The 22,115-nt window shown below is 41.9% G+C and overlaps 1 protein-coding gene across 2 annotated transcripts in view; it reads right to left on the reverse strand.

Moving 5' to 3' along the window:
* LOC144768425 (protein-glutamine gamma-glutamyltransferase 6-like) overlaps positions 1-22,115 on the reverse strand; it is a 398,170-nt gene that overhangs the window by 134,711 nt on the left and 241,344 nt on the right. For both annotated transcript variants that reach the window (XM_078652071.1, XM_078652072.1), the window contains exon 6: positions 20,198-20,375. In XM_078652071.1, coding sequence (XP_078508197.1) covers positions 20,198-20,375 — 178 coding nt within the window. The remainder of the gene's footprint in view (positions 1-20,197; positions 20,376-22,115) is intronic.

Genomic DNA, 22,115 nt, shown 5'->3' on the forward strand with positions numbered 1-22,115 from the left:
GTACAGGCACCCAGAGTGGAAATGCACAGGACACTAGCCAAGAAACAAATGACCAAACCAATGCTGAGTCTAATCCCAAATTGGTGACAATTATAAGCCCCACAGCCTTTAAACCAAAATCAAGTTTTAATCCCATACTCTTGAGAGATTCAATTGACATTTTTCACGAGAATGTGGTCTATGAAACCAAACTGTTAAATAAAAAGATTCAAAATACAAAGGCAAGATATACAAAAAATGACCAAAGATATCGAGACCTTATTACCAAGCTTCAGAACAACAAAAACCTGGTAATACGAAACTCAGACAAGGGGGGCAATATTGTACTACAAACCAAGGAGATTTATTTGAAAGAGGCTTACTCCCAGCTAAATGATCGTACTTGCTACATGAAGTGCAATAGTGCAACATTGAAAACTATGTTTGACAAACATTACAGGAATCTAATGAAATGGGAAATTAGGGGTATGTTAACTCAAGATGAACATGATTTTTTGAAAACTTTGCATCCTGTGGTACCCACTATCTACTTTATACCCAAGATACATAAGGACCCAGTGAATCCCCCTGGACGACCTATAATATCGACAATCGGTGGCATGTTAGAACACATGTCGCAGTATGTGGATTACTATTTACAAGATCTGGTTAAAATATTGCCCTCTTATGTAAGAGATACCAGTGACTTCCTACTAAAACTATCAGGATTCAGATGGGAACCGGGGTACTTACTGATTGCCATCGATGTTTGTTCATTATATACCTGTATTAGACATGAAGATGGGGTAAAAGCATTATCCTATTATCTGACCAACAGAACTACAAACACAAAGAGTCAAAATGAAATGTTAGTTGAGATGGTTAATTTCTGTTTGTCGAACAATATGTTCATGTTTAATAATGTTTTATACCAACAAATGCAAGGAATTGCCATGGGGGCCAGTTTTTCCCCCAGCTATGCCTGTCTTTTGATGTGTTGGTGGTGAAGAACTGGTCCTCAAGGAGCAACACAGAAACAACATGATTAACAATGTTCGATTATGGTTAAGATACATTGATGATTTAATGGTGGTATGGAATGGAAGTCAAGAACAGGCGACTGAGTTTATCAATGCCATCAATCACAATAACCTGAACTTACAATTTACAGCTACAATCAGTTCAAAGGAAATAAGTTTCCTAGATACGTTGGTTTACGTTGAGCAAGAGAAAATCAAAACCAAACTTTTCAGAAAAATCACGGCCGGTAATTCTACATTGCACGCCAACAACTCTCATCCACATCACCTCATAAATAGCATCCCATATGGGGAGATGTTGCGTCTACGACGCATACACAGTGAGGATAGTGATCTTGACAAAGCACAGTTGGCCTGCAAAGAGAGGTTCCTGGATAGGGGTTACTCTGAGAAAGTTATAAATAGTGCCATAGAAAAGTCAATGAAAAACTCCCGTAGCCAACTACTAAGCAAAGTATCAAACACTGAAGATCCCGTAGCCAACTACTAAGCAAAGTATCAAACACTGAAGCCAACACTGACACAATAGCTACATGTGAGTTCAGGATCATAACCGAATACAATCAGCAGCACAGACAGATCAAAAATATAATTGAGAAAAATTGGCCCCTTGTAATCAGCGACAGCACAATAGGACCATTACTCCCTCTCAAACTGTCCATCACGTATAGTAGGGGACCCTCTATGCGTGATGAGCTTGTGAAGACAAGTCCTGAAGCAATTGAGGGTACATCTTGGCTACAAACACATAGAGGATTCTATAAATGTAAAAGCTGCAAAGCATGCCAGCATGAGGTTAGTACTCTGACTTACATGACTCCATTTAGTTCCAAACAACACACGATCACCAAACTACTTACCTGCAAAATGGAATATGCAATTTACATTTTATACTGTCCATGCAATCTCCGTTATATAGGGAGCACAAAGTTACCTGTACACAAAAGAATACTGCAACATATACGAGCAATAACAAACCAGGACAATACTTATCCCGTGGCTCGTCATTTTCGTGAGAAACACAATGCAGATAAAAAACATCTCAGGTATTTTGTAATTGATTCGGTGCCCGCAAGCAGGAGAGGTGGTGATCGGGAATCGAAGTTGAGAAAATTAGAAACCAAATACATACTGGAGCTAGATTCAAAACAACCCCATGGTCTTAATGTCACACAGTTTGAGTTTAAAAATATTTCTAGAGCGCGCGTACACCGAGCGGTTTCATGGCGCTTTTTGTAGTACTACAAACCCAAAGATCGAAAAGCAGTAGAAGCCTGGAGCGGATTTAAGAGGGAAATGCCTGGGAGAAAAGAAGAGTTTTAAGAGCTTTACGAAAAAGGGGGTACTGGGGACAAGATCTCAAGGAAGGTGGGAGAGAATTCCAGAAAGCAGGAGCCACAGTTGAAAACTTGGATCCTCCCCATTTTTTCCGTTTGAAGCGGGGAACGATGAGAAGCTGTTGGGTGGATGAGCGCAATTCTCTGGTCGGGGTGTAATCATGAATAGCAGAGCTAATAAAGGCAGGGGCAGAACCAGACCGGGCATTAAAAATGATGCAGCCCAGCTTAAAAAGGGCACGTTGCTGAACAGGGAGCCAGTGGAGAGATTTGAGAAGGGGCGTGACGTGGTGTGACTTGGGTAGGTTAAACACAAGACGGGCTGCCTGGTTCTGGACCAACTGGAGACGCCGCACGAGGTACGCCGGCATGCCACAATAAAGGGCATTGCCGTAGTCCAAGCGGGACGTCACCATTGCCAGAAGTATGAGTTTAAGGGCAGATGGGGTGAAAAACCGGGAGACTTTACGTATAGTCCGGAGGGAAAGAAAAGCTGAGGAAACAACCGCACTAACTTGGGAGTGAAGGGAAAGTTGATCATTGAATTTAAAACCAAGGGTTTTAACCGAGGAAACAGGAATAGGTGGGGGACCTAAAGAAGGGGGCCAAAAGAGTGAAGACCAAGGACTGGAGCAACCACCCGTCAACACCAATTCCGTTTTATCGGGATTGAGTTTCAGGTGGTTGTGATTCATCCAGTCCTGAATGAAGGTCATAACAGAGTGAAAGTTGGATATGGACACAGAAGACGGAGAAAGTGAGAAGATAAGATGGAGATCATCTGCATAATTATAGACAGAGACCTCCAGCTGTTGTAAAGCAAAAATGAGAGGGGCAATGTATAAATTAAATAACAGTGGTGACAGTGAGGAACCTTGGGGGACCCCGCACTGCACAGGCCGGGAGTCAGCTGAGTAATCGCCCAAGCGAACTGCTTGGGTGCGGCCGCTCAGGAAAGAGGACAACCAGACCAGGGCAGACCTCCCGATCCCCGCCGCCTCGACACGTGAAAGTAAGATGGCATGGTCCACTGTGTCGAAAGCGGCGGAGAGATCGAGAAGAACCAAGGCCTGGGGCTGATTAATGTCCATGCCCTCTCGGAGATTGTCCAAGACGGATATAGCAACCGATTCTGGCGAGTGCGCAGGGCGGAAACCGGCCTGCCTGGGGGCCAAGACACTGTTCCCTTCCACAAAGGTGCTCAATGTTCTAACTATGTGACGTTCCAGTACCTTGGCTAGGAAAGGCAGGAGTGAGATAGGGCGGTAGTTGGCTGAAACAGAAGGATCAGCACCAGTTTTTTTTAGAAGAGGTACAATTACCGCCGCTTTGAGAGATGGAGTGACAATACCCTGGGAGAGTGAACTGTTCAGAAACATAAGAGGTGGTGAGGGACAGGAACAGTAAATCTGTTTCAGGATGTAAGTGGGGCAAGGATCCAGCGGGGAACCAGACTTAACCAGAGGGAGAAGGGACAGAAAGGAGTCCGCCGTGAGAAGAGGAATGGAATCTAAACGTGCTACAGCCGAGGGAAGAGGAGGGTTAGTGAAGGAGCGGGACGGGAGTGGAATATTTGCTCTGATCTTGCTGATTTTGTCAAGGAAAAAAGAGTTAAGAGAATCACAGAGGGATTGGGAAGGAGAGGGTTTAAGTGAAGCCCTGTCAGAATAGGCTAGATCTTGGACGATGTCAAAAATTTCTTTTGATCGGTTCTCAGCGAGCTGGATTTTAGAAGAGAAATAAGCCTTCTTAGTTTCCAGAATAGATTTCTTATAAAGGGCCAAAAGATTAGTGTAATGATTTCTAGAAATAGGACAATAGTCCCGCCGCCAGAGGCGCTCCGCTTGTCGAAGATTAAGTTTTTGAGTCTTCAACTCCTCTGAAAACCATCGGTTAGCATCTTTGGGGCGCTTAGACGCAATGCGCTTTAGAGGGGCGACTGCATCACAGCCAACCCGCAGCCAGCCCTCGATGGATTCTGCTTGTCCAAGAGATGACAGTCCTGAGAGATCCGGGCTAGATGCGGAGAGTATGGTCGACAGAGCGGCCACATCAACTCGATTCCATAATCGTGCCCAGATGTTTTTAACAAGGGGGGGCTTAGGGACTGAACGGAGGGATAAAGAAAAACAAATAAGAAAGTGGTCAGACCAAGGGCAGGGGGAGATGGAAAGTGAAGTGACCGGGCAGTCACGATGCCAAATTTGGTCGAGAATGTGACCCAAGTTGTGAGTGGGGACGTGAACAGCAGAAATGAAGTTAAGAGAAAGGAGTGACTCGGAAAACTCCTTGGATGCTGTACATTCCGCAGGGTCGGAGGGCCATAAATTGAAGTCGCCAAGGACCATAATAGACGAATGGTTGACTGCCAAGGTAGCCACCAGGTCTAAAAAGTTAGGAAGAAATTATTGCGGGGAAGATGGGGGTCGATAAATAAGAACACACGTGAGGGGGGGAGTGAGGGAGAGTGAGCGGGCCACCAGGCAGTCTGATGATCCCAGGGGGGAAACAGTTAAAGGTTGAAAAATGATTTCATTACGGGCAATCAATGCAACTCCTCCGCCTGGCTTGCCGGGGGAGCGGTCGACTCGAAGAGCGTAGTAAGATGGAGGGAGGATTGCCAGAAGGGAAGGGTGGGAGCTGTCGGAGAACCAAGTCTCAGTGAGAAATAAAAGATCGGGTTTATGTCACTCCAGTAGCGTAAAGAGGTCCAACTGGTGCTTGACTGCTGATCTGGTATTAAGATACATCGCGGAGACAGCCGTGAGGGAAGAACCAGTGGGTGGAGAGGTAGTGGGACACCTGGTCGAAGCCAAAGGTGAGGAACAGGAGTGGGAAAAGGTGTTAGGTTTAAGGAGGCCCAGCCTGGTAATTCGGGCTGATATAGTGCCCTCAAGAGGCCACAGGCCTTGAAGGTCAGTCAACTGTGCAGGTGTGTATTGAATTGAAGGGGCAGAGTGACTAGCCCCTAGCCTTGGTCGGGCACGGACGGGCGCAGACGGGCTTTCCTTTGGCGCGCCTTCAGCGTGCAATCATCGTGCCCGCTGCGCTCGTCCGCTGCGCTTCCGAGGAAAACACATGATTTGTAGGGGATGGGGGCGGTGGGCGTGGCCTCTGAGGGGGCGTGGCCTGCGGGCTGAGAGAGGCGCTGGGAAAGCGTCCCACGCTTGATGACAACAGCGCTAAGTCCGCTGGTCAAGGCGTCGAGTGGAGGGGTAAGTGAGTTAAAAACACAAGAAACACAAGAATAATGAGAACAACAATTTTAAAATAAACTGCCTCCCGGCTTTCCGCCTCAGGAGAGTAGTGCAAACAAATGGCGGCGCTCGTATTCAGTGTCCCCTTTGTAGTAAAGGGCGGTGGGCGTGGCCTCTGAGGGGGCGTGACCACACAGGATCTTCATACCTGCCTAAACTGAGGAGGTCAAAATTGACATTGCACTAATGTAGCTTACATAATTGAGACCTGACGGATAATTTTAATAAATGTATATTTATTGATATATTTATTGAATTATTTATGTCTGAGTATTTATTTATTCTATTTATCTGTTAAGTCATACTTATTATATGTAACATACAAACTGATACTCAAGCCAAATTTGTACTAAATCCAAAGAATAATGCCCATTCTTTTTAACATTTGAGTATCTTTTGGCATCGAGAACGAAGAACTATGAATAAATAAGAATTATTGTTTGGTAACTAATAGCATATAGGTAGTCATACCGCAATTGTGACCAACAAACATTAACAAGTATCGGATCTAGGGCTCTAGATTTGCTTTTTCCCCCCTTGCACAAATTAAACGTATTTTATTAAGCGCATCTCCCACTATTGGGCACGTTTTTCAAGGAAATATTTCATGGGTATTAAAACCATAAGTTATCATAATTTTAGAAAAAACTTGCTTATGAGATTTAACATCAGATCACAAACTTTGCACTTAAGCTCTATATTTTACACATACACTTTGCACTTTTCTATTTGCACTTGCACTTCAATAAGGACGTAGAACTAATATTAGCCAAATTAGAGAATATACAACAATTGACAGAGTGCACCTCAATACTCATTGTGTCATACCTCTGGTAGTAAGCGATCAACACGGTTTGATGTCATGACTTTGCTTTACTATTTATTTTAGATAAAGCAAAGCCTGCCTAGAATGTCGCACGATAAACTAACGCATTGATATGCTATCGATAGGACATAGGTACAAAGTGTGGAAACTAAAAAGTTAATATTTAGTTATATTTATGAGATGTTTTAAACCGTGTATTGGGCAAGAGGTTTTTATTATTTTTTGCTTATCCAAGAGTTTTTACAAGTGTATCTGTATTTATACAGTTATATTTATAAATCTTATTCTTTTTATAAACAGTAAGAGGTTACATCAATACATCCTGTCACAACTAAATAAGGTGATAAAAATGTGATTTCTATGTCTAAGACACTATTTGCACTAAAGTTTTACAAGGATTCGAGCACTGCGTGCTTTACAGGAAGTATATAAATGATTGCTGTGCTCCAGGAACACCCTCTACTCCAGGGTGTAAATAATCGAAATCCAACTGAAGAACAAGTTCCTGATCAACTTGTATCCCTGGGCACAAGCTTATGCTGAAACACAGCTCCAAATTATTTCCAAAACGTTGCTTCACTCAATTTCATTCCAAAAAGTTTTTCTTTTATTTAATTATCATTGCTGGATAACGACATTCAAATGTTGCATCACATATGGTATCCAACCAAACAAATTGCTTGTTGCAAAATTCACAAATGTTTGTAAACATGGCCTCCCATGGCCTCCCGATGCATTTCGGCGCTGCTATGCGCCTTTGTCAAGGGATCTGTAATTTAAATATCCATAATTAATACTACATCCTAAGCCAACAACATAACCTACTACTCGCTACATAGCGAGTTAACTAAAGTTACTGCTTGTACTTATTACAAAGAACAAATGTATATATTAACCAGTTAATCTAATCGTAGCACATACAAGCATCAACTGTGTCCCAGAAAGCTAATATGCCACTTTATGAGTAAACTCCACCCGCACGGAGATAACTTTACCAAAACGATATTACACTTACGTAGGATAACCGCTATGAAACGCTATGGAAAGCGCCCCAAGTATCTAAAACTATGCCGTGTACGGCGCTCCCTACTGTTATGCGGGAGGCATTGGGGGATGTCGTCGCTTGTTCTCAACTAACCGCCCATGTTTATGAGCAATTCATTACGCGCACATTGCTTTTACTAACAATACGTACTCATGACAGGCAGGCTTACCGAAGTGGGTAACTAATCGCTCACAGGAGACTGCTGCGCACCGGCATAACCATCACGGCGCGGCAAATGACCTGTGGCGGAAGTAGCTAGACTAAGTTATACTCGCTGCTCTAGCGCTATGCATCCTGGAACATGTATGCTAATAATGGTGTAATGCCTTAAATTTACAATGGAAAACAACAAAACACAGCACTTCATACATTGCAGTTATAAGAAACGCAGATACAGTTATAAATAGCAAAGAAATTCCACCCTTTCGTTGAGCCCAAACGGCTTAAGGGATTTCAAACGGTAAATCCAATGATTCTCTCTCCTCAAGAGTTGGGTTTTGTTATTAACCCCTTCACGTTTGTCAACAATTTCCAAAAAGCAAGCTTTCAATTCTGTAATTTCGTGTTGAGCTTCCACAAAGTGAGTAGCCACCGTTGATTTGAGCATTTTTGTACGAATGTTACTTTTGTGCTCGTTAAGGCGGATTTTAAACTTACGCTCTGTGTGTCCAACATAGTGCAATTTACAAGGGCAACTCAATAAATAAATCACATTCATTGAATCACATGTCCCATTTACTCGCAAACTGACATGCTCTTTAACCTCAGGTGGTGACAGGTTATTACCCTTCATAATGTTGCCACAATTGCTACAGTTCATGCATGGCAATGTCCCTTTCCATATGGTATATGGATTGATTTTCGGTCTAGGCTTCAACAGTTGACCCAAATTTTTTGGCCGAGTGTGTGCAAATAGAGGCTCATGTTCAAATGCTCCTTTAAAGTCCGGCTCTACTTTCAATATAGGCCAATGTTTCCTGATGGTGTTTTTAAAAGCTGTACTTGCCGTAGAATATTGACTTACACATGTAATCCGTTGCTCTTTACCAGCCGTGCTCGCTGTAAATAACGATTCTCTAGTGATATCCTTGATTCTTTTACTCGCTTCATTCAGCACGGTGAGGGGATATCCTCTTTTCTGAAATCTTGTAGCCATTTCCTGCATTTGTGCCTCCGCCGTTTCTGGTTCTGAGACGACTCTTTTTACCCTCATAAATTGTGAGAATGGCAAATGTTTTTTCAAAGCTGGGGGGTGAAAGCTGTGGTAACTCAACAAGTTATTACGATCCGTGCTCTTCCTGTATAGTGTTGTTTCAAAACTAGATTCGCTTCGAATGACATTAACATCAAGAAAATTGATCTGCTTTTCCTGGATATCCCAGGTGAATTTGATACGCTCATCAATACAGTTCAGTTTGGCAATTTCTACTGATAAAGTTTCTTTGGCCCCTTCCCAAACAATAAAAATGTCATCAATAAAACGCACAAAAAGTTTTATGTGTTTTTTCCATACTGTTTGACTCAAAATATGTGTTTCTTCAAAACACCTCATGAAAATGTTAGCATACGTCGGCGCTGTAGAGTTTCCCATGGCAGTGCCACTCTTTTGAACATACCAATAATCTCCATGTTTGAAATAGCTGTGCATAAGAGTAAACTCAAGGAGTTCCATCAGAAATAGTTTCATCGAGTCCTCGTAGTTACTATGAAGTAACTCTTTTTCAACTGCTTCTATGCCCGCTAAATGCGGTATCGACGTATATAACGCCTGAACATCTATAGTTGCCATATAGATGGAATTCTCTTTGGTTATTATACACGATACCAATTTCTTCAAAAAGTCTGTTGTGTCCTTGATATATGACTGGGCTTCTACTGCAAACGGTTGGAGGTACTTATCAAGGAATTTCCCCACTGGTTCATGAACACTCTTAACTGTAGACACTATGGGTCTGCATGGTGGCTGAAATAAGTTCTTGTGTATTTTAGGTGTCATATACAATGTGGGACTCCGGGGATCCTTTTGCATGAGATATTGTTTAGTTTTTTCTGTGATGCTGCCATTCTGTAGTCCTTTATCAAGTATTTGGGATAGAATATCCTGAATTTCTTTGGTAGGGTCATACGTCATTCTCATATATAAGTCAGTGTCATCCAGATGTTCCCTAATTTGCGCATCATAGTATGATCGGTCCATAATAACAAGGGCGCCCCCTTTGTCAGCTTTTTGACATAGGATGGTATCATCCTCACTGATATTCTTGATAATCTTCAATTAACTCACTGATATGTTTGAATATTTCTTCTGCTGTACTTTAATTGACTGCAAATCTTGTTTGCAAAGAGTTTCAAATAGATCGATAGTTTTGTGGCTTACAGGTGCCATATAGGTACTTTGCACTTTAAGACCTTTCAGCTCATCTAAAGGTATTCTTGCGGTGTCTGCAACGACATTATCAAAAAAGTTCCTTAGTCGCAGTTTGCGGGTGAGCTTGAATAGACTTACTTCCAATTCTAAAACATCAGTTCCTGTTGTAGGTATAAAAGACATCCCTTTCTGTAGAGTGTTAATTTCTTTGGGAGATAAGCATTTCCGTGATATGTTAATTACTAAATTATCTACATCCATTCTTGCTGTTTCTATTTCCCCCTTCTTCTCGGTTTGTCTTTCGTGGTTAGTGTCTCTTTCTCCTTTTCTGTGCCTTTTTCCCCTCCTGGTTCTGCCCTTTTGTCTGGGCCTGACTCTAAAAAAGGCGCCTCTGTAGATGTTGACGGGGTCTCTTTAGATACCTGTGTTTGTGCCCTCTGGAATCTGGTCTGAGCTGATGAGTCGCTCCCTGTGGATGAAGTGTCCGTTTGTGAGTTTTGACCCCTGTTTTGCCTTCTTCTAGCATAGACTTCCGCCCATGTATAAACTTCCTCTAGTTTATAGTCAAGCGTATCTCGACGATACTTCCTGATTTTCCGTTCGTTGACTTCTTGGGTGTGCTTTGCAAGCTGCTGGGTGATGTCTTCTAATGTTTTAGACAGTTCTTCCGCGCTCATGAATTTGTTCAGCTCCTCTTTCACACCTGTAATCTCCACATTTAGTTCCTCAAGTATTTTTGATAACTCCTCTATGATCAACAAGATCAAATCAAGACTACATTTATTCAAAATAGCATACCATTTATCGACAAATTGTTTGGAGCTGTGTTTCAGCATAAGCTTGTGCCCAGGGATACAAGTTGATCAGGAACTTGTTCTTCAGTTGGATTAAGACACTATTTGCACATATGTAACCAATGAATGAGCACCTTTCGCTTTAAATTACGGCAACTGGGCATATTCCATGTCATGTGATCAAGGCCTGTAACGGGCTGAAACGCGTAATGGCGAGACTATGCACCCTATTTTAATAAAGACAACAGAGAGCACAATTCTGTGGTCCGTTCAGTTTTTTCTTACCAGGGGACGAGTGACGGAGGTTTGGATATACACACACACACATACACACACATATATATATATACCCTGGGCTGAGCACACACTGCGGAGCGCTCTCGCAAGGTTTGAGGATCACTTTGTGGCAAGAGAAACGAAGCCGAGAGAAGCGCCCAACTTCCTGCACTGAATACCGGTGTGCGAGTGATTACCCCTGTCGGACGAGCGGAGGAGCTGTGCAACATCGCCTCCGGTGTCAGAGAAGTCCCGCATGAGGTAAGCGGAGTACAAATCTCCCGTGAATGTTGACAGGAATTTGAAGTGGCTGACGGATTCTCCGCAAACCATATGCCGACACCGTGAACAGCACGGACGGCCTCGCGGAGTTAGTCAGATCAGGAATAGTCTTAAAGGAACAGACACCGACATATGGTTTTCCACCCTTAAAGGTTAAAACAGTGTGCAGCACGCAAAAACTGTGTAAATCATGGAAGCTCGTGTAGCGAAAAGAGCTTCCAAAGTGACAATGATGTTTAAGACTGGAGCGAAATCAGATGAAACTCCTGTGACCACCGCGACATCCGTGGTACTTGAAAACACTGTGAAGCAACAGTTAAATGTCTTGGAAAAACTATATAAAAAAGAGATCAACAAAAGCTGGGAAGTTATTGCCCTGGAGAAATATCTGGAAGTAAAACGGATTCCTCGTAGCCTAAGAATATTCACGATGCCTACGCATTTTGAAGTAAAAAAGGTACTAATTGAAGAATGGATTGAAAACAACACACAATGCTCGCTCAATATGATGCGCATTCTAGTGAAACATGCACGCATTGAGGGGGATGAGATTACGCAAAAAATAAAAGACTTGGAAGACAAAATATCTAAAGAAATCAATCAAGATGAAGTCGCCAAACTACGTAAAGATATGGAAATAAGATTAGACTCCTATGAAAGTGAGGTCGAGGAGCGAAAAGAGCGTAAATTTCAACGAGATGAGCAGGACTACATTCATGGCAGAATTCTCACATTTGCCAGAAAATATGATAATTTGAAGAAGAACTATCCCACGCAAAAACTAACGTCAAGTGCAAGTGAATCAAGCATCAGTGATGATGGCTCAACACGCAGCACGTACCAGACAAAAAACTGGTCTGTTTTAGAGGAGGTCGAATTGGTCAACTTGGAGAAGAGCATTTCGAGAGGCGGAGGAAGAGGGAGGGGAAGGCGACCATACCCCAACCGAGGACGCAGAGGAAGAGGCAGGGGGCTACAAAACCAGACAACCCCCGCATCAGCCACCGAAAAATCCGCAGGGCAAGACGCAGAAAAACGTCAGTACCCCCTCCGCAATCGCAATCCGAAACAAACTTAATAGTGAATCTTTCAGAACATCAATTAACAGAAACTGAGAAAAGTGTTTTGAACAAGGGACTATCATTTTGTCCGGAAGCTCATTTTGATTACACAGAAACAAGAATAGACTTGTATAAATATATCAGAAAGCTGAAACTAGCAAAAGTACATGCAGGAAAATCTATTGAGCCTCCCAATACTGTGGAAGAGAACACAGATGATATCATGTTCAATACCATTGCAGACATACCAGACTTGAGAAACAGTTTTGAATCACTATTTGACCTGAGTGGCACATCATTATCAGATGCGGAATTGTTGGAAGAGTTAAATATTCCAACAGATGAGAGACCAGCCACCGGATTAAAAAGAAAATCAAGATATTATCCGATATTATCACCTGGCAATAAAATCGATCTCTTCGCAGGAGCCATAACAAAGGAAATTGACAACTTATCCAAAGTAAGAAATAAGACACGTGAAAATCTCACAAAAACAGAGCGAGAAGCCATTAAAACATTGATGAACAACGATAAAGTCACCATAAAGCCAGCGGACAAGGGGGGCAATATCGTGCTAATGAGAACATCTGACTATGTATGCGAAGCGATGAGACAATTAAACCAAGAAAATAATTATCAGAGAATGGAAAACAACCCATATGTGAATATGAAGAGAGAATTACAAGAATACCTAGAAATCTGGCACGCAAAAGGTCTAATAGATGAAGATGAAAAGAAGTATCTAACAATTGACCATCCAGTAACACCTTGTATATATTTTCTCCCAAAGATTCACAAGACTTTAAACCATCCTCCAGGAAGACCAATTGTCTCAGCGTGTGGGTCATTATATGAAAACATCTCCAACTATGTGGATAAATTTTTAGCCCCTATTGCACAAAGTCTTCCCTCATACATCAAAGATACCGGGGACTTCTTAAGAATACTGATGAATGTGGATTGGAACCCAGAATATTTGTTAGTTACCATTGATGTAGTCTCACTCTACACTTCAATCCGTCATGAGATCGGGATGCAAGCTATCGAATATTATCTGAAGCAACGTAACATCATTTATCTGGAACATTCAAAAATGCTAATCAAAATGATTGACTTATGCCTGAGGAACAACGTATTTTTCTTCGACAAACAGTTATTCAAACAAATCTGTGGCACGGCCATGGGCATTTCTCTATCTCCTAACTATGCAAACATCACAATGGGGTGGTGGGAGAAGACTGTGGCGTGGAATGAGGAGAACCAACACGATCTGGATCGAATAATATTGTGGGTGCGTTACATCGACGACCTGTTCATTATTTGGCATGGTACAAATGATCAATTCCAAACCTATTTCAACAAATTGAATCAAAATGAAATAGGTTTACAGTTCACATGTAACACGAGCACAAAGGAAATAGACATTTTGGACACTAAAATATATGTGTCGAATGACAAACTTGAATCTACTCTATTTCGTAAAAAAACAGCAACGAACAGTGTGCTCCACGGAACGAGCTTCCATCCAACATCCCTGTTACGGAGCATACCTTATGGAGAATTCACACGACTCAAACAAAATTGTTCTGGTCCGGAAGATGCGGAGAGAGTAATACAGGAGAGTAAATGCAGATTCAGAGCAAGAGGTTACGAAGAAAGAGTACTAACACAATGCAAAAGAAAAATTGATTTGAAAACAAGAACACAAACACTAATGGAACAGCCTAAAAAAACTGAAACCCACACACCTCCTAGATTCATAACAACTTTCAGCAAGGAAAGTGGAAAAATTGCACGCATATTGAAAAAATACTGGCACTTACTGTCTGGGGATCCAGACATTGGAACAGTCCTCGGTGAAACACCGCTAATAACATACAAAAAGAATACATCCATTAAAGATTTGCTGGTTCGAAGTCACTTTCAAGAAAAACAGAAGCCGAATTGGCTGCAAAACCAACGAAAAGGGTTCACACCATGCAACTCCTGCAAGGCTTGCAAGATTGGTAAAAGCATGAAAGTGATCGAGGAACCTGATGGGAAATCAATGAGAATTGAGCAACAAATTTCATGTACTTCAAAGAATGTTGTATATATCATAGAATGCAAATGTGGACTGAAGTACGTGGGATGTACAACCTGTATGTTAAAAAAACGAATTTTGGAACACATCCGAGCAGTCAAAAATTCCAATATGCAATATGCCACAGCAAAACATATGAGCATTTGCCAAAACGGAGACTGGAGACAAATGCATTTCTATGGTGCAAAAATGCTGGACAAAATGGAGAGAGGTGGGGATGTGGTTCGAAGGCTGCGACAAATGGAATCACGCATGATAGTCAGACTCAGAACGAAACACCCGAAAGGGATGAACTTTGGAGAGGATCTGCACGTTCATCTTGAATGAATATGTTCTCAATATGACAATCTGGTACTATACCATTAATTGGGAATACAACTACCACAATGAGGAACATGTATGCAGGACTTGGGTACTACACCGAGAATTGTTTACAATTATACAGCCCCAGTGAACTATCAGTCACTAATGTGCAGTTACTTAAAAAGCACACATTGTCTTTCTTTTATTTTCATTATTTTTTTCACACAATAATAATGTAACTACAATTCCCACAATGCCTCCTAAATGGCTAGATATGGGATAGTACAAATAGTAACACTGAAGAGGGACTAACCAACCGTGAGCAAGGCCAGTGTTGGCTGAAACGCGTTGGTGGGGTGAAGTCTTGATTAAAAAGGCTTAAAAACAATTCCTGATGTGCCGCCTCTTTTGTTTGCTGACATTTTTCTGGGTCTGGATCCGACCCCTGGGCTGAGCACACACTGCGGAGCGCTCTCGCAAGGTTTGAGGATCACTTTGTGGCAAGATATATATATATATATATATATATATATATATATATATATATATATATATATATATATATATATATATTCAAAAAAACACAGTTCAACAACCACCGCTCCTAATTGTTGCAGGTGCCACCTCTGCGCGCGGTGGGACGCGCTGTCCAAATAGCACAACACCAGTTTCCCAATCCTCGAAACCGATCAACGAGTGCCCACCAGAGCAATGTTATGGTTCAAAGCAAGGTAAATTTAATCGCTCTTTGGACGCGATACATTGATGATCTTTTCATCTTGTGGCGTGGTTCAAGGAGCGAAGCTGAGCTATACATCGAAACCCTAAACAAAAATTATTTAAATCCCAAATTCACCAGCTGTATTAGCGATAAAGAAGTAGTTTATCTTGACCTGAAAGTATATAGTAATGACAACAAGATAGAAACGGCATTACGTAGAAAAGTCACAGCGGGGAATACTATCCTGCATGCAGGAAGCTGTCACCCGAGAAAAGTGGTCAGTAACATCCCAGTAGGAGAATTTCTTAGAATGAAACGCAATTGCTCTACCACATTAGAATGTGATAAAGCTATAGCAGAGGCTAAGATTAGATTCCAACAAAGAGGATACGGCACAGGTCTCATTGAGAAAGCTGAATCGAGATGTAAAGACAAAAAAGGAGGCTTCTTCTCACAGATAAGATCAAGACTGAAGACAAAAAAGTGAGGCTGATAACTACCTTCACCGAAAAGTCTTCAGAGATATACTATATTCTCAAGAAAAATTGGAAGGTTTTGAAGACTGATGCAGTAGTAGGCAACATGCTGCCAGAATACCCATTGATTACGTACAGGAAAGGCAATTCCCTAAGGGACCATTTGGTCAATAGCCACTACCAATCTAAAAGAACAAAACCCACTTTGGTGACAGGATTTTTTCCCTGCATGAAGTGCAAAGCGTGCAGATTTATCCACAAAGTGAAAGACTATACAGTACCAGGGAGAAAGACTAAGGCACATATCACCAAATTACTTAATTATAATTCAGATTACACTGCGTACTGTCTGGTATGCCCATGTGATAAAAAATATGTGGGCAGCACGATACATCCTACCAAGAAAAGAGTTCTGGAACACTTAAGGGCTATAAACAACAAAGATCCTAGTTACCCTGTCGCACGCCACTTTGAGAAAGAACATGGCAGTAACAGCAGTCTTCTTAGATTCTTCTGCCTGGATCAGATCGTGAGATCTGAGAGAGGTGGGGATAATGTAAGAAAATTACGCACATTAGAATCTAAGTTTATCATCAAACTGCAAACAAAGGTACCCAAAGGGCTCAACAATGAGGAAGAGATGTGGATACATGTTGGGTAACATGGGCACAGATCATATATTGTTGTCACCTAGACTGTCTAGGCTCCTGTAATAGATCAGCATCTGTCTCTACTGAGAACCTTATGTTCTGTTCTAGCCATTTGGGCTAGTAGATGAATGGTGTATTATGTTTTTATTTGTGGTTTTTTATTTGTGATTTATGATTTGGATTAGCTGATGAATTTGCCCCAGCCCATTCAGGGTGCTAGTGAGGCTTAGCGGCAATCTTAAAGAAACTGCTATTCACAGCATTTGTTCTGATGGATTGAATATGGGAGGTGAAACAGTAAAGTGATTGTTTTATGAATTCTATCGAATGATATCATTACTGTTCATTTTTATTTTTATTTTCTATGTTGAGGACATCAGATGGATTTAATCTTTGTCCCCCATATGGCGCGAATTGAATATATATCCATTACAAGATGGCTGCTATGAAATAGTCCTTCTTTTAACTATGTTGACTTGCACGAACACTTTCTATGTCTATGAACTGGATTCACTGTTGATTTAAGCACTGTATAGTAAAGTTTTTGTTGACACTGACGAAGGCGGAAACGCTGAAACGCGTTTGTCAACTTTGCTGTATCGTTTGGATTAAATTTACCTTGCTTTGAACCATAACATTGCTCTGGTGTGCACTCGTTGATCGGTTTCGAGGATTGGGAAACTGGTGTTGTGATATATATATATATATATATATATATATTCAAACAAGGTTCCCCGCGTGGGGAGATGTGGAGTCGCAAAGAAACGGACTCGTTAGCTCCAAATAGTGTAAGGAATTTCTTTTATTCCATCAATCCAAGGGGTTATCAAAACAAAAACTACCAACTCGTTTCGACAGCGTCCGCTGCCTTGATCACGTGATCAAGGCAGCGGACGCTGTCGAAACGCGTTGGTAGTTTTTATATATATATATATATATATCCTCTGTATTCCTTTCTTTCCATGGTTCAATCCTCGGAACAAAAAAAGGCACGAACTCCAGTTTATCAGTGCATTAATTTAGTTTATTTTTGAGTGCATAGCCACCATGACGCGTTTCAAACCTCCAAGGGTTCTTGATCACATGACACACAACGTTGTTTCTCCTCATTTTTAAAGTGACAAGTGCATTTTATTCTTTTTTTCTCAATCATAGTGAAACTGGAAAACAGACTACCTATTTCTTATCCACATCTGCCTTAACAATTTTCACCTATATTTCCAGTTAATCACTCTGTTTACAACATATAAATATGCATAAATGGAGATCATTATATAAAGATTGACATTGTTATTTTGATACTAGTATTAATGCTATGTGCTGCTTAGTACCATTTTGAGCTTCATACGTTGTTGCTGCATGGAGCTTTTTTAAGTTTGCGCATAATGCTTAAAAATCATGATTAAAAAGTCAAACATCATCAACATTGTATAAAATTGACCCTAAGTTGCTAAAATAGTATAAATAGGTATTTTAAAACAGACGTGCTTCCAATATAACAATAATTCATGATTTAATTATCAAATGTGCAAAGTACGCTAATATATGTAAACATTTCTAATTTCTGTAAACAGTTCATTTCATTTAATAGGCGAATATCATATATGTGCAAAATGTAAGAAAAGTGCTAGTACATTTATCTCCACCCTTAACTTGTGCTTATGTGTAACTTGTCGAAAGTGTGTGGTTCACATGAGCCCATGTTTTACAACAACACTTAAAAAAAGGAAAATAAATCAAGGGGGATTCCTGAGGTTCAGATTATTAAAATCCTGGGTATTGAAGGATGAGTTCCTATATGTTTCATTTAAGTACCTATTTAAATTTCTGATTACCATCAATTGTCAGTATAGCGATTAAAGCCAGGTATGTAAGTCCTCCGTCGTAATAAATCCATGAGGGCTCTTACTGTCCAGTTATATATTAAGAATTTGGGTAAGGGTGTTTTAAGAATTATGGGGTGAATAAGGATATAGAGTGGTGTGGGTGTTTTTGAAGTTTGGGGTGGTTAAGGGTATTGGGTGGTAAGAAAGCTTTTAGGGTTTAGGGATGGGTAAGGTATTGGGTGATAGGTGTATTTTCAGGGATTAGGCTCCTATCCAAATCCGATGATAGGCTCATGATCTCTGATGTATATATGCTACTGCTCAGAGCGTCCTGCAACCACAAACAGCAGCTCAAAAGAAATGGGAAACAGAATTAGAATGCACACTTACAGACAAGGAATGGGGGGAAAATATTTCACCACAAACCCACAACGGCAACCAATGCTGCAGGATGGAAAGCCATTATTAGAGTTATTCACTACTGGTACTACACACCTGCCCAAGTCTACAACTGGTTCCCAAATAAGTCCCGGGGTGTTGGAGAAGGTGAGCTCATCTGGTACCCTTAGGCACCTCTTACGGCATCGCCCAAAGCTACAGCCATACTGTACAGCAGTACTTAATAGCAGTAACAAAATGTTCCACACAGAAATGCCCCTATTCCCAGCCTATACTATATGGAGACTGCCCAACTAACTCACACTTCGGCTGCACTCTCACTGAGGGAGCGCGAAGGACCTGACCGTAGCCGCGGCTAGACAGGTAATATTGGCTCTATGGGGCCAGGACATGGTTCCTGATTATGAGACTACACAGTCTGAAAATTGATGAGGATGGAAAAAATTCTGCAAAACTGAAGGCAAAAGAGGCCTACTTTAACTTTGTCAAACAAGAATATAGAGAAGTTACGTGACCCAGATGTCTCAGGGTGATCCAACTTACAACCTAAAATACAACTGCACATTATTCCCTACTATGGGGAACATGCAACATTCACTGATGGGCTACCTGGAAACGAGACATGGAAAACATTGGACACCATAATCGATGTGGGAGGTGTTGTTTGGTGTGTGATCGGGGCAGAGGCCCCATCTGGGGAGTGAGCCTCGTTTTTTGGTCTTCCTATTCTTTATTGTTTAAGCACCACACTGTTTATCATGACCACTGGCACTTGGATATAGGTTTTTGTTACTTTTTCCTTTCAGCCAATGACTTTAGGTAGGCAAATACTATTTTTATAGCTGTAGATGATCGGTGCCGGCACTGAACCTTGGTGCAGGAAACATGTATGTATTTGCATCAACCTCTTTCTAGAGCAATGCAATGCAAATGGGTGAGGTGGTCATTCATGAAAGAATAGCATACGTTCACATTTTGAAGCCAAATAATTTGTCACAATCTTTGGATGACTGCATGCCCAGTCATATTTATAGATGGTGCTTCTAAGCCAGTCTCTTCACAAGTTTTCTTAAGTATTCTAGAATGAATAAGTTAAATTGTTTGGTTAACTGCTGTACACACAACACATGGACTAAAACAGCTTGGACCAAAGTTACATGTGTGAGCTAATGTGTTTCTAACTAAAACCAGTTTAGCGTTCGGGGTTGGGTTGTTGGCACCTTGTGGGAGCTCATTCTCTGATCAAATCAACAAAGTGTTCTTTTCTCCAATGCCTAGCATTTTTTATCTCTACAAAGAGTTGTGGATACTGATAATCTGGAAATATATATTACTGGTGAGAGGAAATGGCACAAGAAACCTCATACTCTCTAACATGTATAGTCTCGTACCCTTTCCATGCAGTACCATCAGGTCATAACAAGTGTAATCTCAATTCCTTTTTACATACAGCATAATATAGAGAGAGCTGTACCTGTGCAAGTGACTCCTCCAAAGACCCAGCACTGCCCATATTTAACAGATTTGTACCCTCCTTTCTTCCACCGCTTGAGGATATCAACACTTCCAACCCACGCCCCAGGGTCCACACCTCCGCGAAAGGATCCTGTCCACTTCCCCATCAACACGCCCTTATCATCAAAATGGTTGATCTGTGGGATGAATAGTCAAAGCATTACTTTGAAAAGCATTTGAGTTACGAAAAAGAAACTGACACAATAGTAAGCTACAGGCACCTGGTGGGAATCTTTGCTACTCTCTGCATGTTCCCTCATTTACACTTCAGAACTAGCCACATGTGAACATTCTTTCAAAAATAAACCTGCAAACTGTCAAACCTCTGCTTATCTATTCTTTAATTTCTTACTTAATCTGAATGGATTTAACCATCTTCAAATACAACACCTGCCAGCATAGCGCCATGCAGCACACTAAGCATTTTACATACCAAAAGCCTTGTTAAGGTAGTAAAAACTTATATGGAGTCGTATTTTTTGAAGCATGCAGGTGCAGTGTCTAATGTTTTATAAGAAACTGTGGAGAAGTAATTATAAAGGAAATATGAGTAAGAGACGGAGGGGATGAGTGAGGAAAAGAGGTCAGGGGAAAAGGAATGAAGTAAATCTCAGATGGGAAAAGCAAAGTAATTCTTTCCTGGACGAATCAAAACATTCTTTTTTAATGATATTAATTTTCTCTCCCAGAATACATCAAGGAAGTAACCAGTAACTAGAATTTAACTCTGATACAATAGAGCTCGGAAAAGTTAGTTCTTGTGAGGTGGCAACTAAAATATTATTTTTCTCAGAAAGCAATAGACATTGACCCTGAATCCCTAGTTTTGCAGTCCTTGGACTTGCGCAGAGGAGGAGTAGGTGAGACACACTAAAGGAATTCCTTGCATACAGAGTGGTACACACACACCACAGACAGGTCGAATTTTAAGTGAAAGCTGATGACCATACTTTGGAGGAGGGGAAGCTGCGATTCCTTCAACTATCCTAGACATGGGGGGGGGTGGCCAAGCAAGATGGCTGACAGGACGCACCAGTGAGGAGCTCCCCCGTACGCTGTTTCAATCCTCTAAAATCCTGCTATTTCCGCACCTGCGGGTTACCAAAGCTCCCCCAGAATAGTGCACACATGGCGACACTGTTAGCAGATGCAAACAGAGAGCTGAAAGGCCGTTAAACGTGGCCGGCCTAGTGGTGCCGTCTGAGGGCCTTGGCGGTGCTCGAGACTAAGAGCACCACTGGGGCAGCATCAGACCTTCTGGGATACACGCCGCAGCCGACACCAAGGACACCACGCCACCTGACAGCTGGGTGTCTAACGCAGATCCCCAGAGGGCTGGACTGAATCGGCCTGACGCACCACATCGTGGATTCCGCTGAGCCGTTACAGAGCCTTGTACTCGTGGGCTTCAGGGGACCTGTAGGAAGCAGCCTGCACTGCAGCGGCTGCGAATTTGAGATGATGGACTCGGAAGCAGGTGAGCATGTGGGGTGCCCTAAAACCATCCCCGGCACTCTTGGACCCCGTGTAAGCCTGTCAGGGCGAGGGGCCTATTGGGTATATTGTAGTAATCATTGGGCATAGTGTGTAAAGCGGGCGACAACATTACAGGACATCTGCTGTGCTGACTCTGAGGAATCCTGCGACGCTCTGAGTGGAGGTGCTGTGCCCTGTTAGAATGCACGTGCCTTTGGGGTCTCCCTGAGGAAAACGGGGTTACCTCTTGCCCCACTAGCCTTTAAGAAGTAGCTTGCCGCCCATGAGACAGGACCTAGCACATTTCCAGACACGGATTTTCATTCCTTGTGGTGGGCGGGGGCCTGAACCATGTGGACATGATTGGGCCTGACTGCCCCCACCTGAAGGGCCCTGGGAAG

Source organism: Lissotriton helveticus, chromosome 7, assembly GCF_964261635.1.
Source record: "Lissotriton helveticus chromosome 7, aLisHel1.1, whole genome shotgun sequence".
NCBI lineage: Eukaryota > Metazoa > Chordata > Amphibia > Caudata > Salamandridae > Lissotriton > Lissotriton helveticus.